The sequence below is a fragment of the Poecilia reticulata genome, linkage group LG10 (assembly GCF_000633615.1).
Source record: "Poecilia reticulata strain Guanapo linkage group LG10, Guppy_female_1.0+MT, whole genome shotgun sequence".
Taxonomy (NCBI): domain Eukaryota; kingdom Metazoa; phylum Chordata; class Actinopteri; order Cyprinodontiformes; family Poeciliidae; genus Poecilia; species Poecilia reticulata.
In genome coordinates, this window is record NC_024340.1 from 30,227,114 (window position 1) to 30,251,525 (window position 24,412).

Sequence of the window (24,412 nt, forward strand, 5' to 3'; positions counted from 1 at the left end):
TGGGTTAATGAAAAAGCTAAATTATTTATTTAACAAATTATTTATTTATTTCACTCATTTTCTTCATTTTTTGATTTATTTTACTCATTTTTTATTTATTTCACCCATTTATTTATTTATTTAATTTTGGCTGAAATGGCTCTCCATACTTATGAAACCATAAGGGGAATATCATATTATATTTCCTCCTCTAACTAATTTATATGCCAACCAAATTCATTCATAATTCAAGTTAAAAGTTCGAACAGAAATTGCCTGAAGAATTGAATTTAACATTTTAGATATTAATCTAAAAAAGTTTGTATTTGACCTTGTTAGAACTTTTCCCACAGAAAAGTCCATTTAACCAGAGTTACACTGTTTCCTATAAGTCTTTTTATTTTATTATTTTTAGTACATTTTTATGTAATTTGATGTCTGGAAATGAGTTTTTTTTCCCTCTTTTTTTAATAATCCATCAGTTTGTACAGGATCCATAAGTTATTCAATAACTATAAATAATTAAATTGTTTGTGGAAATTGCATGTTTTAAAGTCATCATGCAATAATTTGAAATATCAATATTTTCTTTCTAATTTTAAGCATTTTACACTGTTTAAGCTTTAACTTGACCTCAAATGAAGTTATGATGTCAAATGTTTGATAAGAGATAAAAACACAAAACTATGATTAAAACTTGTATGGTGCAATATTTATAAGCCTTCATAAGTGATCAGAAATGATCACTATTCTGCTACGAGTGCCAGGATTAAAGCAGTTTTGAGAGCAAGTCTGTGATTAATAACCTCTATTTCTGTAATAAAAACGATGCCTGAACCAGTCAGTCTTTAGTCTGTGATTCTGTCAGTGCTGGGAATGAACCTGCCAGCTTTTAGACACAGCTTTACTTGCAGACAGCATCCCTTCCCCCGAAAAATGTCAATTTTCCTCTTTCTCTAATCCTCAAATTGGCACTCATGTGAACTTCTAGCCTATACTTGCTTAGTTTAGCACAGCCAGCCCCTTGGCAAGTATCTGTTCTCAAAGCTCTGGACTAGTACTTAAATTGTTAGCACAGCGAGGTTTTGACCCGGGGGCCCAGGAGGCTTCACCAGTTTGCATTTTTGCAGGGTTTTGGTTTGACTGCTCAAGGGAACAACAGGTTTGGGTTTGCAGGACGTTACAAAAACGGATCAGATGATTTGATCTTTATGTTGGTCAAAGTACTAGGTGAAAATTTTCTCTCATAATTGTATCAGTTTGTATTTTCTTTAACTTTTCTTCTTCGTCTTTTACTTTGACAACTCATCTTTCAGTGAAATGTAAACAAGCTTAAGACATTTCCATTCTGTCCTTGAGACAGAAAATGGCTCAGATTTAGTCAACAAACTAATGTACACAAGCTGTCATCCAGACTTATTAGCTGAGCACAGGAAAATCTGCTGTGATTGTTAAATACTGATGGTGCAAAACCGAACTGACATCATCAGGAATGAGAGGCCAACTGTTGATCAGGATTTGAGTTTCAAATGTACCAATCATATAAAAAGACCATGATCAACAAATTCATCACTTGAACTGTTATATATTTTTTGTTCTGCTGTCCTATTTTAGTTTTTTTATGATTTTATATCACTTTAAGCAAATTAAAGGGGCAAATTCATAAGTACAAATTCAGACTAATGTTAGTAATTGTACAAATTATAGTGTGATTTCAAATAGATGGGGTCTGCAGTAAATTTAGAGATAATTCCTCACAAATGGTGACAAACTCTTCTGAGCCATTTCTGGCTAATTTCACTGATTCTGTCTTGGAGCGATTCAGCTGCTGCTTCGTGATCAGCTACCAATCCTTGTAGAGCAAAAAATGGATCTTTGATCAGTCCTAATTGCAGTGTTTGAATATGTTCTCCAGTCTGGCTTGCCACAGATCAAACTGTAATTTTCTCCAAATATCCAGCTGTCCAGCATACAGATGTGACTACAAAGCAGCCTGGAGCTGCCGTCCACAGCTGTGAGGAGGAGTTTGAAATAGACGTGGTTCATCTGTCAACACATGGACTCCAGCCAGAAGGGGAGGCTGGAACTGACTGGATGAAATGTTTTCCAGCCTTTTCTTTCCTCCTCCTTCTATTTGCTGTTGGTATTTGCGTCAACATTTTTGAATTTTAATTTGGATCTCCTCTGGTGTTTTGCTTTGTTCTCAGGGAAAAGCAAAAACTAATGATGCCAACTTTAGCCCTATTTGCATGGGGATGGGCATTATGTAGGGACGCCGTGTGATAAATAAATTACTCCAGCATGTCATCAGATGCTATGGTCATCTTCCAGATATGATGTGGATGTGCTGTTTTGAGTTGACTCAAAGAGTGACTTGAGTTTATGTTAAATCTACTTTTCTGGCTGCAGGCTGTAGCTCAGTGCACTAGGCAGCTGTATAACAGAAGAAAATGATTCTTACCAAACAGTGCAATGCATGATGTGAACCACCATTTGCATCCTTCTCTTCAGCTTTTTCTTTTTGATGCTGTATGTTACAAGTCGATGGGGTTTTGCTGGACTGGGAACCTCCCATTCTTTGCCCAAAAGCAAATAAAAGTAAGCCCAGGAAAGCAAAAATGGCCCAGTTAAGTTTCGGATTCTGCCCATTTCTGTCCAAGTCACAGAGATGCCTATTCTTATTGGATTGGTTTCATCACAGGACATCGGAGTTCAGCAATATATAGTAGGTCGTTTGCGTGGAAAGTCTCTGTAGTTATTGCAAATAGCATGTGGTCCCTACGAAAAACTAATTTTGTCTTCTTTACTTTTATAAACTAAATAAACAGATTTTTTTGCCTGATATTCTCTAGAAGCTGAGTTAAACGCTCAGACTTACATTTTGAGAGGGTCAACACAAATAGACGGCTGCAGTTGAGAGTGACACTTAATCTTACATTTCCTGGATGCCAAACACAACTGTGGGCACTAATTAGAGACTAAAGAGAATCACTGAGGGGTGAGGAGGCATTGTAATATGAGGAGAGGTCTTATGTGTGTTTCTGTCTCTGTGCAGGATGGACCCAAAGCCTGGGGTGTTAAAAAAATGAAACTTCAGCATAGCTTTGGTGTCTGAGCTTTTCACACATCACATGTGCACACACACTTCTGTGTCTTTCCTATCATTAGCAGCCTGCAGCTGTGGCTTTGGAAAACCTTATCGCAATTTGTAATCGCCTCTGCACTAACACTTTGTACATTTCATTTCGGAAATGTTTCATAGTTGTTGCTGCAGTTGTATCCGTCATGGCTCGAGGGCTTCTTGCTCTTTCCACCTGACTGTAAACATTGGCTATTTTCAGTTCACTGGAAACTGAAGTATTTTCTTATCTAGAAACTGTGTGATCTTTGAGTTATGTAAAAAAAAAAAATTAGAGATTTATAAAGTGAATGTGCTTCTTGATGCAGAAAATGGTTGTCTCAACAATATAGTAAGCACACAAACATGCATTATGGATTGTTCTGAAGAACATTAATCTGATTTTTGTTCTGCAGACAGAGTTACGGACATGGGGTGTATCAGGTTGGGTCATCTGATATGATGGACAGATGTCTGATGTGACCTCTGCAGCAGGTGTTGACAGATGTTTCTCTTCTTCTCATGGTTGAAGTTGACCCTTTGGTTAGACCATGGAGACCTCGGACCAGATGACTCTTTCAGCCCCTCCCCCAACAATGTCTCATGCCTCCAGTGGGTTTAGGGTTACTAACATGGTTTTCCTGAAAGTTGTGCATCAGGGAAATGAAGGATTAATACTTTGGAGGTCTAAAATGGCATTTAGACACGTGAGTGTGTCTGAGTTATCCTGTGATGAGCTGAATGATGTCAGTTCCTTCACCTCTGAGTAGGTGATGAACTTGGATTAATAAAGTGTTTCATTTTTATGATACTGTAAGAAACAAACACAAAAGCTTCATTTAATCACGTAGGCAGAGTTGACTTTTAAAACTATGCCATAAGAGGTCTTAGTTGCATATTGAAGATGATCGGAGTATTGGGAGATTTTTAGATTTACAATTTTAAACATTAGGGGGAATCCTTCAGAAATCTTTTTTTTTTTTTTTTTTTGGATAATACTACCAAAGAAAACTTCAAGTTTCAGTATATTTTTCCTGTCTTTATCAAGCCATTCTCACTTTCATAAGCTCACTTTTTTTACATGATTTTTGTCAAGACAAACTTTATTTTTTAATGTAAAATCTGCCTTAAAAAATCTAAATATTTAGGTTCTTTCTCAGTACCTCAGCTGTGGTATCTCTCCTCTGATTAGTTCATCTATTAAAACTGTCATAAATAAATGATTCAAACAAGAACCTGTTTGGTACAGTTCTTGGCTGTTCTAGATTTCTGATGGCATCTTGACTTTTTATGCTACCTTGCACATAATTTTCTTCATTTATTTAATATTTACTCTGTTCTAATCCAATTTGTTTTACCCACATCATCTGTGGACTAATTTGCTTAATTTGTTTTTGTGTGTGTGTGTTAATTATTTGGCTTGCTGTATACATTTCATGTCAGTGTTCACATTAGACACATTAGAAACATTTAAACCAAAAGGCTGATGTGTTTAATACTTATTTTGCCGGCTTTGTAATCACAGTAATACCTAAAGGCCATGTCTTCAGCGTGGTGTTGAGTGTTAAAGTGGGTATTGTATGGGAATATAAAACTAACCATGACATTAGATCTTTTGAAAAATGTCACTACAATTGACCTGTTTAGTATGAGGTCAGGATATGTTCATGAAATGTATCCCAACATTAAATCGGCTCCAACTATTACAGGTTTATCTCAAAGTCTGTCTCCATGGTAACGATAATGGGGCAGAGTCGCGCAAAAATAAATGACAGAACTTCTAGTTTTCCAGTTTTTGTTACTAACTGGAATGTCTGCATGGCTAAATGTGTGCAGGGCCTGCTGCTTCCTGAGATGTTACACCTCTATGGGGTTATTTTATTTGTGAGTCTTGGGAGCCGTAGTAAACCTTCAGTGTCTCTCTGATGAGATTTATTCTCACTGCTTTCTATTTCTAATATTGAAAACTGACATACCTTTAAACCAAATCATAAGGAAGGGATGTTGAACCTTTACTGAACCTCTATAACAGTGATGGAGCTCTATACTAAATCAGACAATTCTTTAATATAGAAAATGAACATACATATTTTTATTTTTGTATCACGTTCAGAGCAGAATCTGTGCAGCGTTTTAGACTGAAATATAAAGAACATCATCAGTTAATGTTCTGATGACGTCTAATTTCTCCCCAGACGTGAAGCATCTTGAGGATCTGTTGCTTTACTCCCTCTTCTTCAAACAACAATTCATTACATTCTTTTGCTTTTGTTTTCCATCATTGGCAACATCACCCAGCATTTGTGTTCCCAAACTCTCCTTCTTTGGTCAAACATGCAGCGCCATATGCTCAGCAGATCAAAGAGCAACTGAAAGGCTCCCATGCAGCCAAATTATTTTTTAATGGTATAGAATTCCTCTGGTGTGTTTCAGCTCCCTTCCTTGCCTGACCTACTGTAAACCTAAAAGCAATAAATATCCTAAGCATGGTTGGGAATTTACTGCACCTGCAGTATCCACTGCATGGTCTTAATAAGCTGCAGATGGCGGGGCACTTGAATGAAGGCCCAAATACACACTCTTAAGAGAAGGAAATTCTTTGTTAGGTACAGTTTCATCACCTGAGCAAAGCTCTTTCAGCCATAAACCGCTCAGAGTTTCCCATTCAGTTTGATGAGGGAGTAAGAGGCTGAAATTAAAAGCAATTTGGATTTGGTGTCACACTGACCTGGTTGTCAATTACGGAACAGGAAATAGCTGTCAGAAGCACTTATGTTTGATCCATGAGGCTGGTGGGAAAACATGGTGTATAGATGGGCAAATATTAACCTTGTAATGTGCAAAATCAATTTTAAAGACTTGCTAATAATAACAATGCTAATTAGTGGATCCTCGTATTTCGATCATTCAGAAATGGATTCTAATATTTTCTTTATTGCGTTCTTCAGTGCTGGATAAACCATAAACCTGTGAATCAATGTTGTCAGCCACAGTGACTGCATGAAACACAGAATTTCCTGAGTCTAATGAGTGCCACTCGGAAAGGTTGTTATTTCTCCCTTGAGTTGTTTAGGAGCTGTCTGGACAAAGAGGTCAGTATCAGTTAATCTTTGCTTAAAGCTATTTGAACATTTATTAAAGTTCAGGTATGCAGGAAAGCAAATCACTGTGTTTGGGTCAGACCTGTGAGTCTGCATGAGCATGCGTGATTGTGGGGCACCAATCTGTGGCTCTCTGCATACACATCCCTGTTTAGTTTTGGCAGGGGAAAGGTTAATGTTTAACAGCATGGTTGGTTCAGCCACTAACGTGTGAACAAAGCACAATGGCTGCACTGTATAGGCTCGTATTTATTCAGAGTCACTTCCTCCCTCAATAGTCGGCTCGACTTTCCTGACAGGGGAAGAAAGTAGGTCAAGGAAAAGTCATGTTTGAGGTAATTCACTCGAGGGGACTGCTTCTGTGATCATTAGATGACACTGGTTAACCCTAGGAGTGAGGTCATATTCAAGGCAACGTTACACCCAGAATCCTTCCTGACTGGTAGCATGTCAGACGTACAGAATAAATCAAACGGAGGCGATCAGTGAGAACAGCTTGAAAAGAAAGACATGATTAATGCTTACAAGAAATCAGAGGTTTATTTCAACCTCCAGCTTTAATCAGTGTTTGTTTTCCGCTGCTCTGCTCGGATGAAGGTCACTTTTAAGAACTTTCTGCTTTGATGCAGGTGAACAAAAGATGAGAAATCTGTTGGAAGATATTCTTGAGATTTGTGCTCAGTGACCTACGCCAAAGACGAAGCTAGTGTAACTATTTGTGTTAAGCTTGTGGGGATTATGCTGCGTACTAACAGAACTTTTGGATTAGGCATTGTTTCATCCATAAAGCAGTCTGGAATGTCTATTCATTGAGACACAGTGCATTTTTTCCCTCTTCGACGGTGTCCTCAGTGTTTCACTTCAAGGCGCTTTTAGAATCTTATAAAACAGACATTCTGGTCAGCATTTATCTTTTTGCCAAATAAGGAATAATGTCCTGCATGTTTTCAGAATGATAGAATGATGCAAGGAATTCCCACCTCCTTTTTATTCATACCATCTGTCTCTGGAGTCACACATTAAAGAATCATATACTTTTCACATTATTCATGGGGAGATTGTTTGCTAGAGCCAACAGTAATGGAGATGTAATTAAAAACATGTCACTGTGATGGAGGGCCAAGCTTTAATCACATGAAAGCTATCGGCTTCTTTTCTCCTTAGCCAGCAAAGCGTGTAAAAACTGTCCATCAAATTTTTTATGTTGAAAGTTTATGCACCACAATCAAACAATATATATTGTAACAGAATGCTTTTAACATCGTTGCATCAATAAATACATTAAACAATATAAAAATTGCAGCACTTTTGAAAGACAAAGTGAGATAAAAAAGAATAAAGCTATTGGATATCTATTTTGTAGCCTTGAGGTAAGCTTGTTCTTCTGCACAAAATGGTAGCGTGTATTTGGTGAGACCTTTTGTACTACAGGCCAAACTCCTCACGCAGTTATGAAAGAGCCTGTTCATTGAGAAGTCATGCCCGGGCTTTGTTTTTCTTTGCATCTGGCACATTCAGCCTGTTCCCTCCTGGATCATCACCAAACCCAAATGAAAACATCAAAGATATACTTTCAATAAAGAAGAATTGGTTCATTTTGCAGGAATCATTTTCTTCATGCCTCAGCTATCCCACTTTTTTTTTTTTTTTTAGAAAATGTCAGGAGAAATTCCAAGTGGGGATCAAAAAGAGCTTCATCATTTCAGTCAAAGTCACTGTATGAAATTTAGTTATAAGAATATTTGTTTTACTCTTAAAATAAAGCCTGAAATAATATAAAAAATACTTCATATTTACTTTTAATTACCCATATCTCTATAATCCCTTCACTGAATGTTGATTTCTTCTTTACCGACTGTAACAGGTTAATGCAGGTCTTTGGGGATTTCTTCATAAATTAAGATATTGTCCACAGAATGCTGCAACGCTTCAGTTTCAGAGCTTTGAATGTTGCTGACTTGACAAAGCATTAGTTTATCTTTTAGTTTTTATTTTTGAGGCATACCAAGTCAAGTTGTTAAACAGTTACAGTTTCAAAACCATCATGATTCTCTACAAAGTCTGTTTACTGATTCACAGAGACCGCCTGAGTGACCGCAGTGTCTCACCAGTAATCTTCTCATATGCTGCTGTGGAGATGATGTTCAAGTGTACAACTCATGTAGGCATCAAAACACACATTTTTAGACTGTGTAAAATGTTGGATGGTTCTTTTTTCCCAACTAAATGAAGACAAATCTGAAATTCTTCTTAATGCTCCAGAAAAACATAATGTAACTCTTGGTCCTTCAGCTTCTTTTGCTAAATCTTCCATTAGGAGGACATTTTGACTGGTTTAAATTTATCTGGTCATAAGTTTTTATCAGTTGTGAAAAATTGCTGAACTACGTAATATCTGACAATACAAGATTGAAATTGTTATCTATGCACTGGTTTCTTCAATATTGGATTTCTGTAATTTATTTTTCACCTGCTGAAGCTTTACTGGATCATCTGCAGGTTACAGAATGTCTTAGACGTCTGTGAGACATTTTCTCACATCACACCAATACTCACGTTGTCATGTTAATGCTTGGAGAAGACCCAACTAACCCACTGTACCATAATGTGTGGTTAATTGAACTAAAGACTATTTGATCATTTGTGAGAGTTTATAGAATGTGTATTCTATAGGTTGGATTGGACTTTCAGCTTCTGGTGATCAGGTTATCCCTGAGTGTGAAAAATCTCAACCAGTTGCAAAGTCTTGATGCCATATGTCCTAAACTACTCTTACAAAATCAATGCAAATGCCAACTAATCTGATCATATTGCATAAAGACCACCTGTCTTGGAGTCGCTCGCCTCGGCATGCTGAATATCCAGAGCAGCTCAAACTGACCCACGTTTCATTTGCACTAATATTTTTTAACCAACTGGAGACATTATTAGACTCTTAAGGCTTTGAACTTTCACCTCCAGATCAAAATGTATTAAAAAAGTAAGAAGCCTGCTTCATGCCATACACCATTCATCCCAGAATCAAGGTGGATCAGAAACTTGTCAGAAACATGACTGGACTTGATGTTCCACAAAATGTATTTCATTTCATTGCATCAAGACCCTCTTAGACACTTTCTTAGATTTGTTAACATAAGGAGCAAGATGAGAAACGGGGTGATAACAGATATGTTTCAGAAGAATCCTCTTTTTCTCTTATGACTAAAAGAATATGTAAGGTGATGAAAGGCCTGTAGAGAGGCTAATAGAAAATGAATGATCAGAGAAACATATATTTAATTCGCTGTATGTTCAGTGTTTGTCCATTTATATTGATGACATTTGATTGAACATTTCTTATTCTCTGTGCCTTTGCCATCTGGGAGAAGATGTGATGCAGAGAGAGGCTCTAGAGTTGGTCTCTTTAGGAGGACTGTTTAATCAGTGAATGACTGATCTTTCTACTTTAGATTAGGACTAGAACAACACAGACAAGAGCTCAACTGAACAAAACAAAAAGATCTTTTAATACAAACTCAGACATTACTGTCATATTTTCTTGATGGATCTACAAATAATAGCAATCACACTTGATCTGTTTTCCTGATGAAGTTTAAGTTTTCATTTTTCTCATAACTGTTTCAAGTTGTTTAAACTAAAAGCGTAAATTGTTAGGAAAACTAAAAACGTTTAAATTTCTATTGTGCTTTGAATTATCCAACAAAATGGTGCTGCATATAAAATGTTTGGAAAGCTTAACCTGAATGTGTTTTTTATTCTCTTACAAGTAACAACATCAAGTTCATATTAAATTAAAGACAGCCTGGTGTCAATATGCATCGTGAGCACAGGGGAAAAGGTTAGTCATCCATTTATTATGTGTCAAATGTCCAGGAGCAAAGTCCCCTCGCTTGAGCCCATTAACCTCCTCCTGGTTCTCCTGATCATCACATGTATTAGACTCCTGGGCGAATACAGAGCGCTCATTAGAGACACACAACACATTCATCTTAACAGGGACCTGTCATACATGAAGCAAGTAAACAACTTGTTAATAAAAGCAGAAATCAGTGAGAAAATTGGCTTTTTTTAAGCTAAATTGTTTGAGGGATGTAGATTTTTACAGCAGTAGAAAATCTAAATAAAGTTATTCAAAGGAAAATTTAACATTGCTTTACTGACCAGATTTTTCTCATATGATAACTTTAATGACATTATTATTAGAACTTGATCAATTATTGTTGTTCATATTAATTTCACCAGAGTTTTTGGACAAATCTATAATCATTTTTTTAGTGCAGTTGTTTCAGATGGAAACATCCTTTCATCTGTCTGAATCCCTGACAGACTGAGTGATTAAAAGCCCACAGCAGATAAAGTATATGTAAATTAAATGTAGCAGACTATGCTACATTTAATTTACTAAGTAGCCAAGAAATTTGCTAATAATGTCTGTCTAAAGAAAAACATACCTGTAAGCCACCAATAATTTCATGGTGTCTGTGCTCGCATAGTTTAATATGAGAAACACATATTTTAGTTAACGTTCTGGGTTGAGAAACGTATGAACCTGTTTGAGTTAGAATCAAATATGCTAATTAAAAAATACATTATTTAGGGAGTCACAATCAATAGCAGGTGAGGCATAAAATAGAAATAAATGAAAATAAGTTGCTTTTTAAAGCAAACAATCAGAAAAGAAAAGTACTGCTTGCACATTTACTCAGGTATGGATCTCACACTTGGTAGATTGTATTTGCTCTGTCACTTATAGTCCTAAAATACACTGAGGTTTGTCTTCATAAAGGTTTAAGGGATGTGAATACTTTACAGGCAGCATGCATGATGGTAGCAGAGGTTCCTGTTAAATGATCTGACCTGTCAGTCAAACCAGATTCTGTTAAAACCCAACATAAGTCAAATATTTGCTTTCCATTTCAGGAGTTCAGGAGTCCGTTCAGGAAAAAGTCTTAACTGTGTCTGGAGAGGGAATGATCCACAGCCCAGACTTCCCACACACGTATCCCAGGGATACCATGCTGGTCTGGAGGCTGGTGGCGGCCGACAACAGGAGGATCCAGCTCACATTTGATGAGAACTTTGGTCTGGAGGATCCTGAAGATGGAATATGCAAGTAAGACAATAAAGACATCTTATCTGCATGCTGTGATATTTAAAAGGGTCCCTGAACTTTACATCAGAGTAGGGTTAGGGTTAGGGTTAGGGTTAATCCATCCAATGATGTTGCTTCTGAGTTCAAACTTTAATCTTTACCATCACTTTTTAAGAAAAGCACATTAATAAATGTTGCCATGCTTAACATAAAAGACAACATTGCACATCTGTTGGTCAGCGACCATCACATAGAGGCTTTCCGCAGAGGCATGTCAGATGCATGTTGGTTGGTGGAAAAAAGAGAAGCATGTCCCATCTGGATTGTTGTCCATCTTTAAAGATTTAAAGTCGGTGTGTGGCCATTTGTGAAATTGCCTTTGGCCTGCCGCATCGGGCCTTGAACATCGAAAACTCCCACAGCAGAGTGATTTGTTTTGCCCAAAACACCACGATGACGTTGATCAGACCATCATATTTCACATGATGAGGTCGATAGTTTCAGCTGCGTACTAAATAGATTCAATGACACGCCCCGCCCTCTGAATGGAAACATATAAACACAAATACACAACAACATACCACAATAAATCATCCGTTTTATTGACTTTCAGTTATTGGTGGGCTTCACCTCTGTTGTCATTCAGTTTAAATGGACTTCCTAATTCCTAATGATCGATTTTATTTGGTGTGCATAATACTCAGCGCCAGGATGTCTGTGAATCACTGGTTGGAGAAGTGGAGACCAGTTAGGGAGAGGTGGAGAAGACAGGAGGATGAGAGCGCCGTTGAAATACCTGGAGAGCCCTCTAATGGATGATAAATGGAACTACTGCTTCCCCCAGAGCCTTAAAAGTTGTCAGGTCCTGTAATAAAGCAATTCACCAATGTGAAACAAATACTATGACGCTTTAAAAAAGCATGTCCTCAAAATATAGCCGATTAGAGGAGATGTTTTTTTGTTCCGGTTCTGGTCTTGATCCAGAATCTTGTTAAAACTGTGCTGTGTGTTTTCACTGTGGACTCAGACTTTAGCTCAACGTCACTTTGCATTTTTATGTGTTTATTTGCTGCTGACTGAAGGAACCCACACAGCTCTATATCCACACACCTGTGTATTTCTGAGTCTCTGTTTACACAAGACATCAGCCGTCAAAACCCTGAGAGTGAAAGTTGCTCCATGATTCAGACTGCAGACTAACAGCTTTTGTGCTGTCCCTTCTTTACCAGCCTGAACATGTCATAGATTTTGGAGACCATCGTAAGAGACAATAACAGGATCCTTTTCCAGGTCCAGGGAAGTCAGCACCTCACTATCAGCTGGAGCAGTTTTCACCTTCATCCCCCTCAACCCAACAGGTTTCTGACAGATCTCAGGATGCAGACTCCTGGCAGCGTTGGCAGATGGAATGGATGTACATTTACAAACATGTATAACGTTCTTTTTCTTCCTTTTTTTACATTTTTTCCCCTTAAACACTTTTCATTTCTACCCCACACTCATACATACTCATAAACATATCATCCTGGCCGTTTCTTCTTTTATATCTGTGTTTAAAAATTCATTCACAATTTTTTTCCCCTCAGACATTCCTAACATGACTGTCAGTGAAAAAAAAAAAAAAACTAACACAAAGCTATTGATGCCAGGCATTTACCTCCGTGTCACCGCTCTGTGATTCAAATAAACAAGGGTGCCGTGTCCTATGCAGTGATCCACAGCAATGACAGGGGCTAAAGCAAACAAGCAGTGGGAGACGTGTTCAGCTCTGGTTGCAAGCCTGGAGCAAGATCTCTGAGTTAAGATGTGAGAGAGGGGCTGTATAGTTGAGATGCTCATCTGCTATTCTGTTTGTCTGTGGCGAGATGAAAAGCATTCTTACCAAATCCACTGGAGGAGAGGCATATTGAAGAGGGATTGCTCTCGCTGCTGGTTGGCATGGCAGCAGAGTCGTGCTTGGCAGCTCCCAGACACGACTGTTTTCAGAAATGCATTTGTGCCCTCTGTCTTCAGTCTGAAAAGAGAGGACTAAAAAAAATGTGTTTGTTCTGCTAATATGCGTCATTGCCGTGGCGGATATTTTGTCTATTAATAATTGACAAGGTGAAAACAGTGTAGGAGAAAGCTTTTTGAATATTAAGTACAGTTTACTGCACACTGCTGTGTGCATAAAGCATAGTTTCATTTCAAATTTCAATTTAAAAGACTTTTCAGTTCTCAATAGTTTATGGAGTTTGGTATATACAGTTTGTCAGTGCACTGGTTAATTTGAGGAATCACTGTTTGACATGGTGAGTCTGAACACATGGCGATGTGTAATGATCAGGCAATTCTGCATAATTGATAAGCCATCTGTCAGAACCGTGGATTTGTCAGAGTGGCAAGTTTTAGAAAAAAGCTTTCCTTCAGGAGCATCTCACAATGTAGAAAACAGAAAATGGTATAAATTGAAGGATTTCAGATGGAGTGAAAATGTATGTATTTTTACAAAGGATCATTTGCAACATGACTTTTTCTGACAGTTTTGTTTGTTCAGACAACAGCTTGCAGTTTATGCAAATCCCCAACTAAAAAAGTGGGAATTAAAACATTCAACTTCAGAGAAAACTCAGTTAACGCTTTGCTCATGTCAGAACAAGCTGCCTGGTAAAAATTCATTTTGAACTGAGGCGTCAACCTGCTGGAAAAATAAACAATGTCCCTGAAATCTAAATATCCAAATTGGCAGCAGCAAATGAGAGGTTAGCGTCTCTGTTGATGCAAATGGCAAAGTGATTAGGAGTCAGAAGCGGCTGAAGTGGAGGCAGTGCAACCTCCACACGCGTATAAATAATAAAATGCTGAACTCCTGAACTGCAGTTTACAAGAACTGGAGACACTCAGTGTTAGCACTAACACAACAAAAGAAACTCGACTGGGGCTAAGAGCTTCTGCACTTTATAATGTTTAATGGATTTATGGGTTTTACAGGTTGGTCAGTGGAGAGAAATCTCTGTAAAAAAACAAGGTGACAAAGTTTTGCAGAGCAACCCAGGAAATCATGCTTTCCTGGGTTGCTCTAGAATTTTTGAATGCCATCGTTTGGCAAAAGTCTTTTTTATTGATGCTACCCAAAAATAGCAAAAGAGTCAATGCTTTCCAGGAGCCTGGAGGATATTTTACAGAGCCTTTCTCAAAGTTACCAGATACTTTCTGCAACTTTGTTGAAATTTATCCAAAATAAAAATAATGATATTTTTGGGGACTTTATTAGGTACTTTAAAACTTACCATGTACTTTCCTGGAACCTTCCTGAACATTTCTAGACAGTTTTAACTTCATATGTGCTGCCACAGAACTTAAAATGTTACTTTTCAGAACACGCCAGTCTATTTCCAGAACTTTTCTAGAACTTTCCTGGAACATTTCTGGAACTTTGATGGAACTGATTTGTTACATTTCCTGAACTTATTGGGTATTGACAAGAACAGTATTATGACTTTCTACAATTTTCTGCCCCACTCTCCTAGGTATGACTTTGTGGAAATAGAGGATCCCACTGAGAAGACAATCCTGGGTCGTTGGTGTGGGTCACAATCTGTACCAACAAGTCAAAAATCCACAGGCAGCCAAGTTATTGTTCGCTTCACATCAGATGAATACTTTCCCTCTGAGCCGGGATTCTGCCTCCACTACTCTCTACTTCCTGTGGTAGGTAAAATACCACCTAACAGGAGTTGAGGAATGATCATTGTGGATACCTAAACCGCTTTATGCCCAGCCGGGGAATTCATCTGACAATGAGCGAAATCACTCTGTGTATGCACAATGAAAAATCATCTGCTTGGTAAACCCCACATAGTGCCTTGATTTGCAATAATCTATTTCTGACTCTCTGGTCCCAAGCTTTTATGTATCATTGGGGAGAAATTGTGTTTAAGTTATGTTGGAATGTAGCAACATCTGGTACATGTACTTTCATTTATTACAGCTGTAAAGATTACCAGACTCCACAGCACTGCACATACATTTACAGAAGCACAGTTAAATAAATGAAACAATGCCAACATGTGCTGCAAGGCAATTAGTGATATCAATTTACCTGACAATTGGCTTTTAGATGCTAGACCCTGAAATTACCTGTATGACTAACACACTGTGAAGTTTGTGTTGTTTCGGTATACTGCATAGTTTTGAAAGCAGTCATGCCTAACAACAACTTTATCTAGGATTTCTTTTGACAAACCAGATTCTGATGTAAGTCAGACTCTTGGGGGAATTTATTCAGCAGACTAAAATAAAAGGTATTGGGTGTTATACACTTTAATCATAAGTAATTTTACTGGAGAGAAATTACATGTGCATTTTACATTTTACACTGTAATTTCACAAAGAATGTAAAAATGTTTAAATAAAATGAAACAAAAGGAGAAAACATTAGACACAATTTGAACATTTTGCATTTATTTTTTTTCCTCTGCACTGCAGACCACACACATCGATGCTCCAGGTTCTTTTATCCCGGTTTAAACCCAGAGATAAACTTAAGAGACAACGGCCACGTTTCAGCCTGTTCTGCTCTGTTTACCTGCTTTAAGTAAATAAAGTTATGCTGTAATCCCTACTGGTTGAATCGAGCATAAGCAGATATGGTTACTGGTAGTGCATCCTAATACTTGTGTAACTTTCATTCTGCTTCTTATGCTTTCTTTTATTGTCACCTCAGCAGTCTTTCTACATTAAATCCCACATCAAGATTTATGACATGAACATGAACTAAGAAGGAATTTGTGGATATTATAAAAAGATACAGAGGTCATGGTGTACTTCACACTGATAAAAGTGCAGGGCATTGAAACTTTCAGCAGAAAAAGATAAAAGCCTGCACTGTTGAGGATTTAGTAACAGACTATCTTTCAATCGAACTTGCCTGTTTGTTGGGTCAAAAGTTTGAACACTTGAGAATTAATCCATAAATGTTCTTCTCACTGCTTTCAAGCTCTACAGAAAGTCGATGTATTAATCAAAATAAGTTATTCATGATTGTGGATTTTTGTGGCAGAATTATGATCTACAAAGACAACACCTGCAACACAGCTATTGCAGGTGCAACTCAAATCTCCCAGTAATATCAGAACATTAATCAAACTCATCCAGAGTCGCACAAGGAACTGCTGGGATGAAAACTCATTTACTCAGCATGTGGAAGGATTTTGGTGGTAACACAGCAGAAAAGTCTGAACTCTTTTCTGATTCCTTCAGTGAATCAATAACCACTTAGTGGCACTTAATGACTGTGAACAGAGCAATAAACTTTCAGCCCAAGATGGTCAAGCAAATGATTAAATATGCAAAAAGAATCAAAGCTGTAAATGTAGGATGTGAGCATGTATTCTGTCATCAGATTAATTATTCTTTTCTTCTTCCATCCACTTGAGCAGCAAGATAGTTTGAACTTGGATGCAGTTGAGTTTTCCTCCACGCAAACGGTCCTAAACATGCATCAGAGCTGGTTTTAGAATAGATAAAACAGACAAATATTCAGCTCTTCTATTCACTCAACCCCCCTGAAAATGTGTTGAGTATGGTTAAAGGTTGTATAGATATAAACCTGAGTGGATTGGAGAATATTCCCACTAAATTCCACCTTAAGGTTTGTAAAATCAGCTGTTTTATGGTCTTTTATACCAAAACAGAATGGTTCAAAGCAATTAAAAGCAAAACTGAATGAAACATCCATGTTTTTAAACTTTTAACATTTTGGACCTGATGCTTTACAAAACCTGCTTACTTTCTTCATGCTTAGATCCACGTAAAACTTATTCATCAAAATGATTCACCAAAATCTTCAACAACAAAAATAAACAGCTTGACTGCAGCTACACGGACAATTTCAAATGATTTATCTCATTACAAAAATGGCATTAAAATTGTGAATAGCTCCGTCATTGTAGACAAAGTTTTTCTTTCATAGTCAAACTGTTAAAGGTGCAGGAAACCATTTGGGAGAAAAGGAAAGCTTTGGGCTTCAAATGCTCAGTTTGTCTCCCCTTTGAACCCGAGTCCGACAGAGGAGGAGTTCGCCGAACAGCAGCGCTCTGTGTTTCCTCTGTGGTCAACCAGCAGCTACTGGAACCTCATGCCATGCAGAGGCCAGCTCTGTAGTTTATATTTAAACAAGCAATGATTCCACCCTACCACTTCCATGGAATGAGAAGAGGGGAAAAAAATAAAACCCAGTCTGTAATCCACAGGAAGAGATTTTAAGAAGAAAAAGAAACAGTCGAGGCAAAAAGGTTGTTAAAACACGGAGGAGAAGGGGCCTGTTGAATGGAGCGTGACGGGCGCTGAGTGGTGGGCGTTGTGGGTTCAGGGAGCAAACAAAACATACATCATTGTCTTGGGGTGCTGAGGTCTCCATCCAGAACTGAGCGGCGCTGATCCGCTGGCCCAAACATCACTCAGCTGGCTTGTTTTTTAAAGGATAAAAAGGAGTTGTACGCAGTTGAGACGGAACAAACTCATGTTTGTTTAAATAGTGGCGCATGCTGCACAGAGCTCATAAGATCTATACTCGAGTAAAAAAAAACAAACACAGAAGCTTTTGAAAAAGCTGAAGTAAATCTTGGTTAAAAATCAATGCAGGAGTCTTCTTTGCCATGATTAAACTAAGGTCTGTTTTTACACTGACCTTAATTACAGTTAATTATGTGTAGTGAATGGAAGTAAAATACTTTTTAGTGCACAGAAAACCTTGATGCTTACTCAAAGTTTCCTTGTGCAAGGAAGTGGTTTGCAGCTGCATGTGAAAGAAGAATATATTGTTTTCAAGAGCTCTCCCAGGATGCTATTTCAGAATCGTCATCTCAACATGGTCAGTTGAACCTGTCATTTTAGCTACCAGGAATACGATAATGTGCTTTCGCGTGAGAAGAACACCGAGTGTGGAAGACCGCTTGGAAACGGGCCTGTTCTGTGGGGTCAGGGGGCAAACTTTTCCACTTTCATAAAAGAAAACGTTCAACTTTTTACAACCAACACACACATACTAAACCACACAAATATCCCTGATGTCACTCTTTAAGGCTTTTTAGTTTCTATTTATTACACTGGCAGATTATGAATTGAAATTATTATTTTTTAAAGGAGCCTTGAGAAAACATTTGTTGTGAAATGGGCCTATCAAATTCAATTAGTAATATAATATACCTGATTGATTAGTCCAAGAAGCTTTTTATATCTAAAGTGTCAACTTTTGACCAAATTAAGCAAGCATGTTCTTCCATTGATTTTTTTTTTCTGTTTTTCATTTGACCTTTGACACCCTGAGCTGACTGCTGGGCCAGTGGGTCCGTGTACATCTGTCATGTCTGCTTGTAAAGTCAAATCAGCTTGCTGTTCTTGAATCTGCTCCAAGCCAAAGTTAAAGGTTATTTCACTCATCTTACTTCAGTCTCTACTGTTTATCTCGTGTTGCTTTTTGTCTTGATTTTAATTTTCTATTGTTCCCATTGATGCACACTGACTGATTTTAAAGGTCATAACTGAAAATGAGGCGTTTCAAATTGATCAAATGTGTCTTACTGACATGTTTTTAAAGGATCTCTCTCTGGAGCTAATCCTGAAGCACGCTGTGGTCGCATCATTGGCTCACAAGCTGTAAATGACCTTCACCCTTCCTTACTTGTTACTACTTGTCATATCATATCAGAATTTCTTTTCCCAGAAGATGGAAAAATACAAATACGATTTTAGCATAAATACAGTTTATAGTGCTAAATTCTGATCCAGTGTTTGCTTTAATAAGTCTTTGTTAATCTCTAAAAGCTCCTGCAGCTGTCAGCATTACAGAGTCTTAAAGACACCTCTGACTGAACACACTGGGGTTTTTTATTTTATTCCTAGATTGACTCAAGTATTAGTTCGTAATTGTCATATTGAATAGAGATAAATCCACAAATATCTGCACTTTTTTTAATTTTAAACTTGCACATCTCCATGCAGCAATTCTTCATTACTAATTTAGCTGAATAAATTATTTAGGCACCATATTGGTTCCCAGAAATGTCTTTTTTTTGTCCTTTCCTTTCCAAAAGCTTTTAGGCACAGCTGCAAGAAGAGTCTTAAATACTTGTGACAATGTTTCCTTTCACATGTCAGCCAGATAAGAGAAAAGAAGCCAGCGACTTGACATTTTGCCTGAACAGGACTGAAATCAGTCTCTTCTGTTGTGGGAGGACCAAAAAGCCAAGTTATCAATCTTTTGTGTGAGAGCGTTGCAGCCAGGAGAACTGAGAGCTGGAAACAAATAACACTGTCACCCATTCAGAGGCACAACAACAAGCTGCTATGCAAAGTGGGCAGAGGAGGTGAAAGAGATGTAATGACGTTTGACAGCTTAATAAAAGTCTGTCGTTATTTCATATTGCTTTCCTGTCTTCGGAGGATACAGTATTTTGAATATAGTCACAACTATATGCATCTACTAGAAATATTCTGAATGTAAATTGTGAAATAAATATTTAATATTCAATAATCAGATAATTAATATTCAATAATTCAATCATCTTTTTCTGTATATATATTTTTCCCAAGTAAAACTTTTCCATTAACAATACTAATTATTTGTCCAGGTTTTACCCATATCTGACTTCCACTAATATAAAATGGTAAATTTTCAAACAGATTTAATTCTTATGTTTGCTAAACCTAATTAATAGAATGAAGTTTGTTTATTCATTTCTGAGGATTAGAAGTTCAGAGCCTTTTTACTGCTTATGCAATTAGATAATTTCAATAATGTTCAGGTTAATATAGTGCCTAACAGTTTAACTGTCATTTAAATCGGCACCTTACTGTGGATTTTTCACAGCAAACATATTTTTTCTATTTGAAGATTATTTCATTCTCCCATTTTCTCTTACATATCCAAAACATAAAGTTTCTACATGTCAGAGAAAACTCTTCAGATCTCGACCTCGTGTATTAATTCAAAGGCAAACAGACGACTACAAATCAGAGATCCATCCATCCATTTTCTTTCACCCTTGTCCCTCAGTGGGGTCGGGAGGGTTGCTGGTGCCCATCTCCAGCTAACGTTCTGGGCGAGAGGCGGGGTCACCCTGGACAGGTCGCCAATCTGTCGCAGGGCAACACAGAGACACACAACCATGCACACACACACTCACACCTAGGGGCAATTTGGAGAGGCCAATTAACCTGACAGTCATGTTTTTGGACTGTGGGAGGAAACCGGAGTACCCGGAGAAAACCCACGCATGCACAGGGAGAGCATGCATTCTCCCTGTGCATGAAACAGAGAGCTGGAAACAGTTATTTGTTTCCAGCTCTCAGTTTCTCCATGCAGAAAGACCGGGGCTGGGAATTGAACCCAGAACCTTCGTGCTGCAAGGCAACAGCTCTACCAACTGCGCCACTGTGCAACCCCACAAATCAGAGATTTATGTTTACATTTTCTCTGCTTTTCACTTGAAGTTCTGATTACTTGCATCTAATGTGAAGCAACAACATTTAGGATTTGTGGACAAATTCCTTCAGATCTCTAACATGTTTGAGTAGAGTATAAAAAATCCTTCACAACACATTCTTTTGCATTCTCACTTCTGCATCAATAACCTTTCTGAGTTCAATAAGCAGAAAGTTTATTACTCATGGACTGACGACGATGTCACTGACACAAAAGATCAGAACATCTCCATAAAACATATAAAATATCTTCACTTTTTATGTTATGGAGCTACTTACTCAGTTTTGCTAACATAAACTGAGTAAATTGCAGCATAAGTTCACTTCAAAATACAGCATTACTTGCTTTTCTCTGACTTCATGAAAAGAAAATTAAATCTAAATTATAAAACATTTTCAGATTTGTATAAAGCAAGAAACAGCCATTTGTGTTGATGTCATAGAACAGCGACGAGCAGAACCCAAATGCAGGCCGGTGAAAATCAAGTTTCACTTAAAAAAAGTGATTTAAAAGCTTAAAGAAACGGAGGACTATTAAAACATAACACACAGAAGTAACACAAGGAAAAAATAACAGAATATTCTGACCAGGATCAAATAAAAGGAACTGATGAGCAATTGACAAATACTAAAATATCAAAATTTGAAATGCTTTTCACATTTTTATCAATTATTACATGAAAGGATAATCAGATTTTGTAGACAACTTATAGAAGGCGAGGTCAGATTGTTAAAGATTGTCGCTGAATCATCATGAATATGGAGTAGATTGATTTATGTGATTATTGCTTGTGCAGAGTGCATCGGAGCCAGAGGCTACCACGCAGCCCCCTCCGTCCCTGCAGGGTGTTGAGGAGCTGCTGGAGGCGGTGGCGGTGCTCAGCACAGTGGAGGACGTCATGAAGTATCTGGAACCGGAGCGATGGCAGCTGGATATGGAGGAGCTGTACAAACCCACGTGGCACGTGTTGGGGAAGTCGTTCATCCTCAACAGGAAGGCCAGAGGTAGAGCACTTCATCTTCTAGATTTCAATTTCTGCTCCAGAAACATGTTTAAGACCCTGCTAAAATAAAACTAAATAAATACGTGAAAAGAACAAAAACTAAAACAGGAACTGAATCTAAGCTCTGTAAACTTCACCTTAAGTTTCCACTTAGTTAACATTGAAACTCGGATAAATATTTTGCACTGAGGTTTTTCTGCAACAACTTCTTCTGTGTCTTTGAGAAGGAGCTGATCTCAATCTGCAGAGGGAGGAAGTTCGGCTGTACAGCTGCACGCCACGTAACTACTCAGTGTCTTTGCGAGAGGAGCTGAAAAGGACAGATGTCATTTTTTGGCCCAGCTGCCTCCTTGTAAAGCGATGCGGTGGAAACTGTGCCTGCTGCTCTCATCGCTGTGCTGACTGCCAGTGCGTGCCAACAAGGGCCACAAAGAAATACCATGAGGTAATCACCACTTCACAGATTAAACTTTAAAATGTATCCACCTTTTTTTAAAATGTGTTAACCAAAAAGGAACGTATGGGATGGTTCACACACTGTAGCAGAATAACAACATAAAAAACTGTTAAAGAAAAGCTTTTTCTATGCTTGAAACATCACATCAACTCAGAAACGATAAAAATATTTAATTTCTTAAGTGTTTAATGTGAAATCACAATGTCCTAAAAGTGGCAGCCCTGGTAAACATACATAAAAAGTGTTGTTTTATTGACTACATTTTTTAATGTTTAATATTGATGGAAGTATGTGAACATGTTAACTTGTAACCTCTGACCTCCTGACTCATGAGGGTAGAAATATGATCTGATACATGACCGTCTTTTATCCTTCCTTCCTTTGAATGAGCCCAAGAAATGTTCTTTTTTTCTCCATTCAGCTGAGTTAAACAGTTTTCTAATTTAATTTTATTGATTTGTGCTTTTATTACATTTTTCTACTAACCAACCATGACATGTCAAAGCTGCATACAAGAAACTCTTCAAATTAATGTTATTGATCATTTTATCATGTGCCAACTTATTCAACTAATTTTTTCATTTTCAATTCATGTTTTTAATTGCAATCAACTAAAGCACCTCTGATCAATAATCAAATCTAAGTCTGGAATATTTTTATACTCTTTTTTAGTACAGTAAGAAAAACCAAAATAAAGGAATGGAATTTATTTATCCACCATTGTTTTTCTCTGAAATAATTTGTATTTTATTCACTCCAGATTGTTTAGAAATTATTTATGTACATGTTTTCAAGTAGATAAAAAAAAGAAATGTGCTTTAGTGAAGTTTTCTGCACCGATCAGCTCATGCACTGTGTGCGTCTTCTCAACAGGTTCTTCTGTTGAGACATCGGGGCGGAGGGAGAAGCCTGCAGAAGTCCATGACGGATGTGGCCTTGGAGCACCATGAAGAGTGTTCCTGTGTCTGTAAAGACGACCAGGACTGACCTCAGATCTGCCAACAGCAGCACCACAACATCAGGCGTGAACTCTGCAGCCGTTCTGAATCTCATCCACTTCCGTTGGGAAGCTAACAAGATTCTTCTTTCATACTCTTTCACTAATTGGATGAAGCAGAACAGACTGGAATCTAATAAATCGTCGGTATGGATGTGAACATTGGGGAATACAAATAGTGTGTTCTGAGTGTATTTTAGAGGAAAGGAAAATCACTGGAGCAAATGTGGACTATTACCAAACAGCTCCAGAGATGGAGATAACTCAGAGATGCTGTCTACTCATCCGGAAAAAGATTTCATTCATTGTGGATTGTTACATTTAAGGGAGCGTCTTCTTTAAGTGCCTCTGTAAGTGAGCTGCCTCCAGCTGCTTAACTCCCACACTTTCATGTTTTCCACCATCGAGCCAAAGAGAAGCGCTTTGTGTCTGGCTATTTTCCTTTACCATCTTTGAGCTTCGCTACAGATTTGTCAGTGGAAAAATGCAGTGGCATGCAATCACATTATGTGTAAATATTTTGTTTTGTTTTGTTTTTTATACCAAAGATTTTCAAGGAGGGATTGTTGTGGATTTCCAACCAGTTGGACATTGTCTAGAAACGTCTCTGTGATCCATATCAGCGATATCAACTCTGCTTGCTTGAGGAATATGTTGCATTTTGTTGTTTTTGCAGAATGATTGTTCATAATAAATATTTATTTCTAATGAAAGGGAATTTAGTTATAATGTGCCTTGTTTGCTACATTTTTGCTGTACAGTAGAATTAGTTTTCATTTTGTATTTTTAGTCATTTTTACTTTGAAATTTCATTGAGGTTGTTTTTTATTTGAACACCAAAGTTATTTAACTGTTTGTGTATTTTCTAATACTGAGCTTAAAGAATAAAATTTTCAATTTCTGCTTGAATTTGAACTTCTTGTGGCTCCTCTAAGTTAAACTTTAACAGACAGACAGGAGTCTGGTTTGTGCTGGAGGTCGTTGGTGTACGGAGTGAAAAGGAACGGTGAGAGTACAGAGCCCTGCGGCGCTCCTGCTGCTGATCACCTGCTTACACACACAGGACCTCTGCCTCACAAACTGAAGTCTCTGTCAGGTATTCACTGATCCAAGCAATTGTTGAGGTCTCTGCTTGTGTTTTCTTGAGTTTAGCAGAAAAAAATCTTTAGTAATATATCATTTAGTAAATTTGGGATCAT

The 24,412-nt window shown here is 37.7% G+C and overlaps 1 protein-coding gene across 2 annotated transcripts in view; it reads left to right on the forward strand.

Annotated features, from left to right (window-relative positions):
• pdgfc (platelet derived growth factor c) overlaps nt 1–24,030 on the forward strand; it is a 45,749-nt gene extending 21,719 nt beyond the window's left edge. For both annotated transcript variants that reach the window (XM_008421062.2, XM_008421061.2), the window contains 5 exons: nt 11,119–11,311; nt 14,800–14,980; nt 21,553–21,760; nt 21,987–22,204; nt 23,090–24,030. In XM_008421062.2, the coding sequence (XP_008419284.1) occupies nt 11,119–11,311; nt 14,800–14,980; nt 21,553–21,760; nt 21,987–22,204; nt 23,090–23,203 (914 nt within the window). In that variant the 3' untranslated portion in view covers nt 23,204–24,030. The remainder of the gene's footprint in view (nt 1–11,118; nt 11,312–14,799; nt 14,981–21,552; nt 21,761–21,986; nt 22,205–23,089) is intronic.
• Nucleotides 24,031–24,412: the final 382 nt, after the last annotated feature.